Raw genomic sequence first — 14,715 nt, forward strand, 5'->3', positions numbered from 1 at the left:
AAGCAACTTCCAGCCACTGTCACCTGTCCTGGACATAAATCTCACCAGCTTTTCCATACCTCTAGCTTGTCCAAATCCAGCTCTCAGCACCTCCTCATACATCTTGTGTGCAGTCCTAATCATCCTAAAGGGCTCTACTCTGGACTCTCTCTAGCTTGTCAGTGGTTTTGCTTTACTGGGGAGCCCAGAACTGGGCCCAGTAGGGAGAAATTGTGGTGGAAAATGGTGGATGGCAATACAGAATGTGCATCTTCTGCACAGGCTGCAAGAATAAAGCTGGGCTTGAAAAAAACCTGTGACTGGCTCAAAAGACTGCCCTGGAAAAAAAATCGACCTGATAGTCTGATACAATGAGAAGACTAATCTGATAGATGAAGAGAGCAAAGTGAATATTTACCTCAACTTCCATAAGTTTTGATATGGTTCACCATGACTTTTTTGTAGACAAACCAATGAAACATAGGCATAGACAAAGAAATATACTAAGAAGTACTGAAAACCCAACGAACAGCCAGGCTGAAAGCGTTCTGGTCAGCAGAACAAAGTCAAGCTGGAGACCAGTCACTACAACACATGCTAGGCATTGATTCTGGGTCCAGTACAACTTAAAGATCTTCATTAATGACCCAAATGATGGGGCACAATGCACCCACAGTAAATATATTATTATATTTAACTGAGATTGAGAATTGATATTAGTATTCTGCCATCCAGAGGGAGCCTGATAGGCTGGAGAAATGGGCTGACAACATGAAATTCAACAAGGGGAAAGGCTAAGTCCTGTACCTGAGGAGGAGGAAGCACAAGCATCACTACTGACTGGGCATCAGCTGCCTGGAAAACAGTTTGGCAGAGAAGGATCTGTGATTTCTGCTGGATATTAGGGTGAACAGGAAACAGCAGTGTGCCCTTGCAGCACACAAGCCAAATGGTATCTTGGGCTGCATTAGGAAGAACAGTGCCACCTGCTCAAGGAAAGTGATCCTTCCACTTCACTCACTGTTAAGACAAACCTCGAATATTGTGTCCAGTTCTGAGCTTCCCAATATAGAAAAGATGTGGACACACTGCACAATCAGCAAGGAGACACAAAGATGGGGGTTTGAACCAGGCGATCTTTAAAGGTCCCTTCTCACTCAAACAATTTTTACAGTTCTATGATTCTGTGACATCTGACTTATGAGGAGAGGTTGAGAGAACTGAGACTGTTTAGCCAAAGATAGAGGTGGATCTTATCATTGTGTGTAAATATCTGATGGAAAAGAGTAAAAAAGTCACAGCCAGACTCTTCTCAGTGGTGTCCAGTGACAGGGAAAGAGGTGACATAACCAAATGGAAGTACTGAAAGATTCACTTAAACATAAGAAAAGCCCTTTTACTCTAAGAATGATCAAACTGTGGAAGTTATGGAGTCTCTGTCTTTGGAGATAATGAAATCCCAGCTGGACATAACTCTGACCAACCACCTTTCATGACCATGCTCTGAACTGAAGGCTGGACTAGGTCCTTTCGAGAGGTTCCCACCTGAGTCACTCAGCATGATTCTGTACATGGGCTATGTAACATGGAAGAGTCTGGCAGAAGGAAAAAAGATCATAGGAGTAGAAAAAGGAGGTTCAAAAATGGAAGAGAGAAAAAAAAAAAAAACAACCAAAAAACACCAATAAGGTATTAAATCAACCAGAGGACAAAAAGTGGAAGGATTCTGTGGTGCCCTCAATCCGGTGACTGTGGACTCCTGAAGACAGTATAAGATTTCTCTGCAGTAATGTAATTGTGTATCAGTGCTAACACTGATAATAAGCAATAGAATTGTAGCTTGGTGACTGCATGTTGGGGTGATGTAATTGCCGATTAATACTATGTGGTGTGTTTATTAGCCAATTCTAGAGCCACGCTGCTTAATCAATATACATCTTAACTATCTCCATGAGTTATGTCAATTCTCCAGTCTAAAGGTGGGAGTACCACATATGTGCTGCTAAGAACACTGCTGTGTGTTTTCATCAGCTTACTTTTTGTACTGAGAAATGTTAATAGTACACCATCTGGCCCAATCAAATCAGCCATACATTGCTAAACTCTTGAGGTCTTGGAGGCAGGAGAGCAGCTGACAGTGTTGCATTGAGCTACTTACATGAAAATGGAAGGAAAGAACACCAAGAGTTACTATCTGAGCTTCTAGCAGTCCTCAGACCTAATTTTTACTTTCAGTGATTGCTTTCATATGAGTTAGCCAATGATTAATATACAACTACTACTGGCAGCCTGTTTGCATGAGAGGCTTCAGCCACCATTGCGCTCACCCAGGTGTTCAACACAGCCAAAGCTATGGGCAAGGTGGTTTTCCTATAATAAAATTTTTTTAATTGTAAATATTGCAGCCTTAAGAAAAACTGAAGCATTTGCATGAAGAATTTAACTTTGCAAAATGGGAAGCATAAGGCAAATATCTACTTTTGCTTTTCCCCTAAAACGTGCCTGTCCTGTGTGAACCAAAGCATGAAAACCAGCTTACCTGATCTGCCATATCAAGTCTAGCTTTGTGATGGAGAAGAAAGTCCACTGCTGATATATGACTTCTCGCAACAGCAAAATGGATTGCGGTGCGCTTCAGCTGAAATAAGCAAAGCTTTGGTTGTCAGGTCTATAATACAGTTCTTTTCCTTGTGCAGGTGATTTCTGAACTGTCTCTTTTTTTTTTTTTTTGATGTATATGCGCTTGCATATTCCTCCTTAAACAGGCATAGTTGGCCTCCATCAGCATTTTTGTTTCCTTCAATAGAATTTAGGTATTGATCTTAAAGATTTCTTGTGGAACCAAAATGATTTGGTTATTTTACATAGCACCATCCCTTCACTGTAATTCACTTAAATGTCAAAATAAGATTAAATAACCATATATTGCTTAAAGGAGGTGATGCAGTACAAGAAACATCCATGTTTACTATTTTATTATACGGTTTGATTTGAAAAGCTGAGGAGTAGATTTGTGCAATTAGATTTGGTTTTGGTATCCTCCTTGCTTTTACCAATATCCCTGCAGGGCATGATGAGATTCTCCTCTCACTCAGTATTAGTCACCTTTCCAGTCTGAGTCATTATCTATGTAAATGAAAGTTTCCACCTTGCAAACAGTGAGTCATTTTACACAGGTGAATAGGCTCAACACTTACCAAAAACATCTGATTAATTTTGCATTAAAATTAATGGTGTGAATTTGAAAGAGACTGGCTAAATTGAATTAAACTTCAGGTGAGAGAGTTTTTCTTCCAGTTAAAGTGACCATAATTAGGTTTAATATAATTCAGTGAGAGTTTCTATGCACGGATATGTAAATGATTTAATTAATTCAAAGTCAGCTTCGATTTGTTTTCTCATACTTCTACACAGATCTGATGACTTGCCCATGTATAAGTTTAAATTTACATCTATATGTGTTAAAAGCGTAAAGAAGTGGAATTTATGGCATGCATTTATGTCAGGAAAAGCCCCTTGCACAGAAGTAGTTTGATCAAGAAAACTCATTTTTTGTCAGCCTTGCTTATTTGACTTGGGAGTACAGGGGCAGGAATGATCAACATCCTGGCCTGTGTCAAGAACAGTGTGTCCAGCAGGAGTAGGGAAGTGATTGTGCCTCTGTACTCAGCCCTGATGAGGCTGCAGCTTGAGTACTGTGCTCAATTCTGGGCCCCACAGTATAGGAAAGACATTGAAGTCCAGGAGTGTGTCCAGAGAAGATCAAAGAGGATGAGGGTTTTGGAGGGCATGTTGCATGAGGAGTGTCAGAGGGAGCTGGAGTTGTTTGGTCTGGAGAAGAGAGGGCTAAGGGGAGATTTCATTGCTCTCTACAACTACCTGAAAGGAGGTTAAAGTGAGGCTGGTGTTGGTCTCTTCTCCCAAATAAATAGTGATAGGACAAGAGGAAATGGGCTTAAGTTGTGCCAGGAGAAGTTTAGGCTGGATACTAGCAAAAATTTCTTTCCTCAAAGATTGATGATTTGCTGTAACAGGCTGCCCAGGAAGGTGGTGGGGTCGCCATCCCTGGGGATGTTCAAGAAGCATGTAGGCATGGCGCTTCAGGATATAGTTTAGTGGCCATGGCAGCTGGGCTACAGCTGGATTTGATGATCTTAAAGGTCTTTTCCAGCCTTACTGATTCTATGATCCTCTGCACAGACTAGTGGATAAACACAAAGGCGTTCCTACTTTCCATACTGGACATGTGAAACATTTCTTAATCGGGTCCTAGAAGGGACTCCTGCAGCCTCACAACGTGGCAAGGCTAGCATGCTGGGAATCCACCATGCTGCCCTGAGGAGTCATGTTTCGGATGAGTGATCTGTTGAATGCTCCATACTCACGGTATCTACAGCGTTTATGTTAACATTCTCTTTAAACAGCTTTTCCATGGTTTCCAAATTGTTCATTTTAGCTGCATACTGAAATTCTCTCTCATCTGGCAATACTGTGGAAAAACACAATGAAAAAAATAGTATTACTTTAAAAATAGTCATAATCAAGGGATAGTGATACCTTACCTACTTTCTGTTACTTGTCCTGATCTCATATGCTGCGAGAACCATTCGCTTTTCACCATAGAAGTGTTCCAGGATTACATTTTCTCTCTTCCAGATATATTTGGCTGACGTTTCTAGTTTCAGTTCTTAAGTGTAAATATAGGTAGACTTTTCCCAGAGTGGTAATATTACCATTATTTGCACTGCTCACGGGAACAAGAGTTCATTTATTAAGTTCTAACCATCTAAATTGGTCCCAAAGTATTTTATAGGCATAGCAGTGAACAGTACAAACTGCAAGATTCATTTCTTATTCTTGGAAAAATATCTTTGTTTTAAAAGAGAACACACCACTAAAATACGTAAAAATGTATAACAGTAATGGTATGACTCAACTCAAAAAAAAAATCACACACACCCCCCAAGAAACAAAAAATCTACTTGAACTCAATGTTTGCCTAAAATATGGGATTTATTATTAATCCTGGACCTTCCTTTAATGTCTCAACCCAAAAATTAACATCTCTGTGGTCAACTAAAGTAGCTACTGCATACATTTAGACACCTAATATTTAGTATCTTTGGAAAATAAATTCTCATTGTCTGATAACTGGTTTAGCTAACTTAGAGGTCAGAGTGTTTCCCGTGTTTCTACCTTAACACTGAGTTAAAATCTAAAAGAAAGTATATAGCTGTTAAGCCAGTTGCAAAAACGTTAGTAGATATTTTGAATTTCCTGGTGTACCACACTTAACCACTAAGATATCTTCTGTCCAGAAGACATGAAATGGTCATATGCTGTTAATAAGAAGACATCTTGCTTGGGGTGTGATGTTTCTTAATAATCTCTCTCTCTTCATACCACTTAACTCAGAAGTTAAGAACAGTGGCAATTCAGACACACCATGACACTAACTTGGTACATATATTTTGCTGCTTTTGCAAAATTATGCTTCCATGCATGTAGTTACAGGACTAAAGAGCTGTCAGACTACAGATTTATGAAAACCTTCTATCCAAGCTTGTGTCTCCAGGATCTGGCACGCTTTGCATTATTAGCAATCACTCCAATTTCAGCTAACTGCAGCAATCTATTTGTGTCTGTCAGTCTCTTGAGGGGGATGTGTTTTCTTTGGCTTCACATAAAATGTCTTGCTTGTTGTCCCACAGATTAAGTTGTAACTATCTATTTATAACTATAACATAGTTATATTCTGTTTTCTTTCGAGGTAAATAAAAGTAACGATTTTATCAGTTGTTTTCCTTTATAGCAAGCCCTATCTGCAGTATATTGAACATCTCAATATTTCCCCTCTCTTGGAAGGGCAAGGAAGTAAAAAGATGAAGAAAAGTAAACTACTTTGTTGACCTGAAAACAGAAAGTCTTCCTCAACAGAAACTCAAGGTTTGGGCTACCTTCAGTTTTAATTTCCTCATATTTACGTCTTATTTTAGTGGTTTTAATCTGGTTGGTTTCTTTTTTTTCAGTAATAGCAAAAATAAGGATGACTTCCAATGAAGTAAAAAAGTTCACCAGGCGTTTCAGTACTCATAGACAATGGAGCTCCTGTGCTCTCTGTTTTAATTTCCTGTTATGGTATCCACAAGATGAAATCTGTTGTCTCAAAAAGCTCATGGAACAAACCTCAGGAATTCAAATTACCTAAAGAGTTCCAAGGAGATAAAATAAAATAAACAAAAAAACCTCACACCAATAATCATAATCAAATGACAACAAGAATTAGTTTGACTCTATTGTTTCTGAAAATTAAATTGGCAACATTTTCAGTGTTCACTTCTTTGTTACTGGAAATAAAACTACTAAGGCAAAGTAGGTATTTTGTTCTGAAAAATAATTTTCCAGTTCAAAGTAGTTATGTGATAAACAACCTATTGTGTCTAACCAATCCTTTTGTGTTTGGTTGGTTTGGTTTTTGTTTGTTTATCTGTTTTCTTTATCTGCCCTCTTTGCCAGCCTGGAAGCAGGAAGCATAACGCAGGAGAACAGTTCCTCTCTATTGCACTGTGAACACAGGACTGGCTGTGGCAGAGTTCAACAATCACTACTCAGGTGCCACGAAAAAGCCTGTTTTCAATAATTACAGCCCATGCCAGAGCAGACTGTGACTAATGCCAGTGAACGCCCTCAGGCAGCTTCAAGGGTGAAGCAAGGCACTGGGAGATTCACCACATCCATCCCCTGGAAGACAGATTAGCCAAACATTAGTTCCTGATCCCACATCCACACATCCTCACTAATGTGTCTTACTATGTACAGAGCAGCTCATATTTAACATCCCCCCTTCCCCTCCATTTTATTCTTTGGTCAAGGCAAAAAGTGGGTTCAGGTGGGCCCCACCTTCCCCTCAACCATACAGGACTGGCATGTTTCCTCTAGTTTGCCTCTCCTCTGACCCGACACACTCACGGCCATCATGGCTGGCTGCCTCAACTCCCTTCATGGCATCCTCCACGGTGTAGAACAGGCGGCTCAACCACTTCATTGCTGCCTTTGGCTCCTCTTCCTCCTCACCTAAGGGAAGGAGCCCCAGTCTGGGGTGTGCAGGGAGGTGCCCTGCACCAGTCTGGACAAACCTGTTCTTGGAGCTGTGAGTTGACTCCAGCACACCCAGCCAGGCCCAGCACACCCTAGCAGGCATGCCTGCAGCAGCACCTTGGCACTTGGCCATATCATCCTAACAGGGTGAGGTGTGGAGCAGCTTTAGGAGTTTGTTTTAAAAGAAACTGACCTCTGAGAGCTCATCATCTGCTTGCACCACGTGCAGAGAGAGCACTCAGCTTTGCTCTCTGCCCAGAGCAGGATACAGCCAAAACAGAACTGGTGGAAACATGGTACGGAAGAACCACTGTCCTGACCCTCGAGGTAAAAAAGACAGTGGCTCTCAAACATCATGTCTGTGCTCAAGAAGCACTGAGGGAGAGCTGAGGATGAGGAGTCAATCCTCACAAGTACTGCAGCAGTCCGTGTGGCACCACAAAAAGCAGTTCCAACAGCCAAAAAGCACATGCATGTTTGGTGGACTGCTTATATGTAACAGAGGAAAAGTTGTTAATATCACAAAAGTGATCTGGATTGAATTCTGCCGACATTTGGTAGTAGGCTAGGTTTAACTTTATCTTTCCCACAAAACTAATAAAAAGCCCAACAAACAAGCAGAAAAAAAGTTAAAAAAACCCACAAAAACAAAACAAAAAACCCATAAAGAAACAGAGGCAAATAGAAGGGGAGATAATCTCCACTCCTAAACAAGTCATTGATTTGTGTCAGACTGCTGATGCAGATTGCAGGAAAGCAGTTCTGAATCATTCCTGACCCTGAGGAGTGCAGGAAAACCCCAGGAGACTCTCCTAAAGGTGGCTGCTCTCCTGCACTGTATTGGCTCCAGAAAGGGACTGAATCTTGCAGCTGAGTCATCTGCCTAGGGCAGACTTCTGGCTCTCTATGCAGGCCCAATACAGCTGGACCTGGCCTGATCTCACTGCTTTCTGCCCACCTTCAAAGCTTTGCCCCACTCTGCTTCTCCTCTAGGTTCCTGATGCATACCTGAACATGCAAAATTAGCCCTGGCCCTGGCACCTGAGCTGGGACAATCCCAATCACAAATACAGGCTGTGTGGAGAATGACTTGAGAGTAGTCTTGAGGAGAAGTACTTGAGGGATGTCAGCTGATGAAAAACTAAACATGAACTGGCAAAGTGCACTTGCAGCCCAGAAGGCCAACTGTATTCTGCACTACATCAAAAGGAGCATAACCAGCAGGATGAGGGAGGGAACTTTCCCCCTCTACTCTGTTCTCATGAGACCCCACCTGGAGTATTGTGTCCAGTTCTGAGGCTCTGGACACAAGAAAGACCTTGAACTATTGGAGTGGGCCCAGAGGAGGGCCACAAAGCTGATCAGAGGTGCTAAAGTACCTTCCCTGTGGGGACCGGTTGAGAGAGTTGGTACTACGCAGCTTGGAGAAGAGTAAGCTCCAAGAATACCTTATAGCAGCATTCCAGTACCTAAAGAGGGCCTACAAGAAAGCTGGGGAAGGAGTTTTTTAGAAGGACTTGTATTGGTAGGATGAGGGGGAATGGCCTTAAGCTGGAAGAGGATAGATTTAGACTGGATATTAAGAAGAAATTCTTTACAGTGAGGGTTGTGAGATACTGGAATGGGTTGCCCAGGGAAGTTGTGGATGCTCTCTCCCTGGAAGTGTTCAAGGCCAGGCCAGATGGGGCCTTGAACAACCTGATCTAGTGGAAGGTGTCCCTGCCCATAGTTGGAACTAAATAATCTTTTAAATCCCTTCCATCCCAAACCATTCTATGATTCTATGACACAACAAAGTCCCAATCCCAGCTGCCCAGGACATGTTTTAATAACACTTCTAACTCCCCACATGCCTAGCTTGCTGCCCATAAGACCTGACTGTAGGTAGGCAGCATTTGCTCACTGTGCCATACTGTTTCCTTCTTGAGCAACCTTGGGCCATCTGATAACCATGGGCTTTCTAGCATGACACCTGCTGCTGTAGCCTCAGTGAGAGGGAGCAGCCTGACATCCTCAGAACCCCCCAGCCCAGTGCTGTATATGGAGAACACAGCCGCCCAGCTGGACAACCACTGTCCAATATGCCTCAACAGCTGGGAGGAGGCCAGCTATGTCATACCATACCTTCACCAATTCTGCCATGCTTGTGTCCTGCGGTGGGCTGAGGGCAAGCCACACGCCCACCCCACGGGAAGAAGAAGATCCTTGCTGTTGTGCACTCTGTGTATGTGGACGACAACTTTGAGGAGCACAGTGTCACACCACATGCAGTATAATCAGTCATAGGCTGCCAGGTAGGAGAACCTCTTGGCCATCCAGCTGCCCACAGCCTTGCCACAGAACAGTGCAAGGGCAGCCTCCAGTGCAGCACCTGGGCACACCTTTTGCAGGACCACCCAGCTGCTCTCTAGCCCATTCAGGCCGGGTTGTGGAAGGAACTGAGGCTGTTTTTTGGGAGCTGGTGTTCACCAGCAGCCACAGTTGAGAAACTTGTCATTCACCTCCTGATCCTCTCTGGGCTGGATGAAGAGATGCTACTCCAAATGCTGGTGGCCCCCTTTAGACATATGTGCTCCAGCTTACTAATGTCACTATTAACAGTGCAGTGGGGAGGCCTACAGTCTGCTCAGTCTGGAGGACAGCCATGTTGCCATGGGGGCAGCATGCAGCCATGCAATGATCCCCACCCCCACCGTCTCCTAAGGAGGGTATCCTACACACGGCCCAGTCCTCTCCATCCCAGTCCCCTCCCCATCACCTCAGCAGCTGCCCTTTTTGAGGGTCCAGGCAGCCCTCCCTCTGTACTTGTTCCTATCCACAGGGAAGAAGAAGAACCCCAAGAAAAGCCCCAGGAGACTGCAACATTCCTGTCTACTTCCCTCAGGGTGAAAGAACACTCCTGTGGGAGTCACAGTGACCCCCAAAGAGGAAGGCCATCAGCCCCAACGCTCTTCTCCAGCCAAAAAGAAGCCATCTTGCAGGCAGCAGTAGAATGCACCAGGTGCTGCTGAAACCAAGACTGGGCCAGCAGCTGGGGCATGCCCTGGCCCTAAAGTGCTCCTGGTCCTCTAATTACCAGGCAGTAAAAGAATATAAAGGGCTGAAAACTACTGAAAAAATCTCAGTATTGCGAACAACGGGGATGACATTGCTCCCTGCTTCCCCTCACCCCACTCCCCCCTGTGCCCCACTGCTTTCTCCCCCTTTCCCTGAGGCTATGCCCGCTATTTCTTCTCCTCAGCCCTAGCAGAATGCCATGGGCCTTCATGCCCCAATTTGACTATTGTGGGGCTGACCCTGTGCTCTTGCACAAGCATTTCCCTTGGTTTGAGTGCTGTGTGGCCTGGCGCTATGGGCCTGAAAGCCTTCTTTGCACTGATTTGAGCACCACTGAGGTGCCTTTTCTGGTTTGATAGACCCTCTTTCCCCTCATCCATGAGGTACAGTGACAGGAGTTGAAAAAGATGGACATGCTGCTGTCCTGGAGCACAGGCTTTCTTCCCACTCTTCCAGATCTGGCCTTGGCACTGGCATTTCTTTTCTGATGGGTGCAACAGTTTCCCAACACCTCTTCCCAGTGCATGTGATCTGAGAACTTCCCCCATTACAGCTCCTCTCTGCTGCAAGCGAGCCCTGCAGAAATGGCATTATGTCTTCTCCTTGCCACCCAGGGCCCCTCAACCTCTTCTCACACACTGCTCCTTCTGCAACCAAGCTGGCCATGCAAGATGAGGGGAGGGGGACAGAAGGTAGTGGCTAGGTTTGGCACCAAGACACCAAGAGCTGCTGCTATCAGGCCCCAAAGGAAGACTACCATGCAAAGTGCACAAAAGGCCAAAGCTCAACTAGAGTTAAAACTGGCCAGTGCTGTCTCAGGCAAGAGAGGTTTTTTCAAGTATGTTAATAGCAAGCAAAGGTAAACATTGGGACAATACAATTAGATGAAGCATTCCACAAGTGGCTGGAAGAAGTTCCACAATCCTCAGCCCTTGTTCTCATGGGGACTTACTGGACAAGAGATTTACTGAGAACATGAGGTAACACAGTGCACGATTACCTTAGCCTACCTGCAGAAAAAGAGCAGCAACACGCAGAAGCAGCAGCAGAAGCCAATGAACTACATCACCTCCATGACCTGCAGCCAAGCCATGAAGGAAAGACCAACACCCCAAAGCCTGGAAATTGAAAGCAGCAACTGAAACCGGAAGCCTCTCATGTTATAATCTGAACTTCAAGCCCCATAATACTTGGCTCCAGATAGCACTTTCATTTTGATGCTGGCCTGATGGTATTGAATATCAGCAGTAGATTCAACTCAACCCATGATGAGCCCCCTCAGCTGGAAGAAAGGGACAAAGAGCAGAACAGAGCCCCTATAATTCAAGACGAAGCAGTCAGCAACCTACTGCTGTATCTGGATGCTCACAAGATGGGATCCCGTGACACTGCGTTTTTATTCCTTGTCATAAAGACCCAAAAAGATCACTTGCAATCTGCTTTGGTAATAACAATGCTTAATGATGCTTCTGGGTGATGATCCCACCCTACCATGTGTGAATTCAGGGGGAGACACATAATGACACAATAATTTATGATACAATAAATAATAATATAATAGCCAAGGGCTAACCTGAGTAATAAGCTCCAACAGGAATAACGTGGCCAGCAGAACTAAGAAAGCGACTGTGACCCTCTACTTGGCACGGGTAAGGCCTGTGCTGTTTTGAGCACTGCAGTATGAGAGGGATTGAGGTGCTGGAGCATGTTCAGAGAAGGGCAACAAAGCTGGTGAAGGGTCTGAAGAACAAGACTTATGAGGAGTGTCTGTAGGAGCTGGGACTATTTAGTCTGGAGAAAAGAAGAGTGACGGGAGATCTCATTCTGCTTTACAATTAGGCAAGGAACTAGTGACAGGCCAAGAGGAAATGGCATCAAGTTGCAAATGGGGAGGTTTAGGTTGGACAGCAGGAAAATTTATTTACTTGAAAGAGTGGTCAGAGATTGGAGGAGGCTGCCCAGGGAACTGGTGGAGTCACCATCCTTGTAGGTGGTTCAAAAACTGTGGACATGGAGTTTGGGACATGATTTAGTGGTTATGGTACTGACACAGAAAACAGAATTTATTGATACTATCTAGGCACTGAACAAGGTCACCCTTGCACAATCCTCCTCAGGTCTTCTCCAGTGGCTAGCCTTATGTGCACAAAGACATCTGCACCTACAAATGTACATGCAAGACTAAAAGCTAGAAGACTAAAGCTAGTCCTGCTAGCTCCTGAAGTGCCTCCCAAATCATCACACAAACGAGAAGCACTTTTGAAAAGCAATGCCAAGGGTGTACAGAGATACACTGAGACATCACAGCTGACATGGCTGCCCAGTGGCTTGGTCACCAATGGCAGGGTTGTCATGGAGCTCTCTACAGGCTGAAGACCATTTTGGGAAAAAATCCTCTTAGGAGTTATTCCCACTGCTGTTGACCAGTATTCACCAGAATGGAGAGGGTGATGTCTTGTGCCCCTGAAAACCTGACACAGCCTTAGGATGTGAAAGCCTGAAGAGATTCTGTTGTAAACTTGGACAGGAATAAGCTTGGGCAGTAGCAGTAATGCACTTGTGAAGTAGCAGTATTGATCCAACCACAATTTAATTTTCAGGTACACAATGCTTTAATTTTCTTTTGTCCAAGTCTTGTCAAAATCTATACCCATATCCCCAAAAGTACAGGTTTTGTGAACTAACATATTGAGATCCATCTAATCTACTTATTTCTCAATTTATCTTGAACTCCACTATTACTTAAGCCAGTACTGATGCTTCATTTCACTTAGACAATGATTTCCTGAGATAGAGCATAAAAATTGTTTAAAGTGACCATCTTAAATTTTACTTTAAAAGCAGCCTTTGGTATTGCTAACACTTCAAAATAAATATTGGAAAAATAGTTCCAAGAATACAAGACTATCGATATTCAGCCTTACACAACTGAAAACACATTTAAATCACTATATATTTTTTCTTTGTAAATTACACAGTCATCTTAACTTCCAAGATCTTTAACACCACAGACGTCAATGGTAAAATTAATCCGAGACTTAAAAGTTTGTAAATTGAGCAAATTTGCGTACAAAACTATTTTCTCAGACTCTGCTTATCATTCATGAAGTAATTTCACAGTTCTTTTCTCCTTTAGACATTTTTTATATAGTCAGGCTGTGATATATGAGGATCTTTACACTTGATACACCTTTGTCTGCTAAGAGTTTTCATCAACTGTACTTCTAGTGGATGAATGTTATATTCAGCTGGGAAAAAAAATTAGTGAAAGTGAATCCAGAGTGAGAAGAACAAGCAACTGATTTAGCTGCAGCTGAATCATGGCTGTTTCACTTTTACTTGCTCCTGTGAGTCAAATTTTCCAGCAAAACTTCTTACAAACTCTGTTTCTATATGGTGACAGGGCTAGCCATACAGATCCACTGATGGAACACGAACGCTCCTCTTTGAAATGAGAGACAGCAGACAACTATGGAATGATCAGTTTGCATACAAAGTTGGCGCTGATGAAGGAAACAGATTTGCAGCCCCACCCTTGCAGAGTACAAATTACAATGTGAATCTTTAAACCAGAATTGTAATTTTACACATGGTTTGGAAATACCAGTCATTACCTTCCAGTTCTAATTACTGTCATACAATATTATTTCACAGCACATCCCATGCCTCTTGTCTAACTTTGCTAACAAAACTGTATTTTATGCACTCAAACTTAGCAATTAGCAAGTTTGCCACATTTTGTAACAATTTCCTACAGTCCTGACTCTTTTGAATGGTTCTAGCAGCCTGCCAAGGAGGTTGATGCAGAAACTAACAGAGACGTAAAATCCAGAACAAAGTCGAGAGTAAAGGAATACTGGACATCTTCCTCACTTGACTTCATAAAGCTCTCTCTCTGCCAGGAATTTGGAGCATGTTTTTAATATTTTAAATAACAATAGTAATAAATAGAAAACAAAGTCCATAAAGAAGAAAAATAATCAAGCAACAATTATGCCATGCAAAAGAAGGGATACCTGGAATACAAGGTAGTGGCTATTACGTTTGCATTAAACTGTGTGCTTTTATTCAAAGTATGAAACTCCACAGGATTCTGAATCCCATGGTGCATGAATTGTTAGCCCTGCACCTGCAGCACCTTAGAGTTAACCTTGCTCCTCCTCTCATCACTTAGGATTACATCTACTCATTGCCACTTGCCTTTTCTTATGAGCAGTAATTAGAACAATGACATGGGGAGGTCCAGTCTCAGCAGATGTTCATGTATACAAATGGTAATCAGAAAAGACATGTCAGAGATGCCCAGGACACCAGCTCACTGGGATATCCAACCATGGTACAAGAACCTGTAGGCAAGATACTTCAAAACTCAAAGGTAAATGAAGATATTACTACGGACACCATTAAACACATTCAACAGGAAAATGCTATTTTACAGCCTCAGTTTCTGGGTATTAAGAATTCACAAGATAAACTCAAGCGAGTCTTTTCCTGAGGGGCATATGTCTATGGCCATCCCATTTACACCAAGCATCTTCCTTACAGACAAATGTTTTGTGGTCATGCACTTGCTGCTTGCAT

General features: G+C 43.1%; 1 protein-coding gene across 1 annotated transcript in view; it reads right to left on the minus strand.

Annotated features, from left to right (window-relative positions):
- ANKDD1B (ankyrin repeat and death domain containing 1B) overlaps positions 1 to 7,024 on the minus strand; it is a 29,119-nt gene extending 22,095 nt beyond the window's left edge. Inside the window, exons 1-3 of the mRNA XM_054398074.1 lie at positions 6,949 to 7,024; positions 4,365 to 4,468; positions 2,519 to 2,617 (exon numbers count right to left, since the gene is read on the minus strand). Of these exons, the coding sequence (XP_054254049.1) occupies positions 2,519 to 2,617; positions 4,365 to 4,468; positions 6,949 to 7,024 (279 nt within the window). The remainder of the gene's footprint in view (positions 1 to 2,518; positions 2,618 to 4,364; positions 4,469 to 6,948) is intronic.
- Between the last annotated feature and the right edge of the window lie 7,691 nt (positions 7,025 to 14,715).

Source organism: Indicator indicator, chromosome Z (assembly GCF_027791375.1).
Source record: "Indicator indicator isolate 239-I01 chromosome Z, UM_Iind_1.1, whole genome shotgun sequence".
Taxonomy (NCBI): domain Eukaryota; kingdom Metazoa; phylum Chordata; class Aves; order Piciformes; family Indicatoridae; genus Indicator; species Indicator indicator.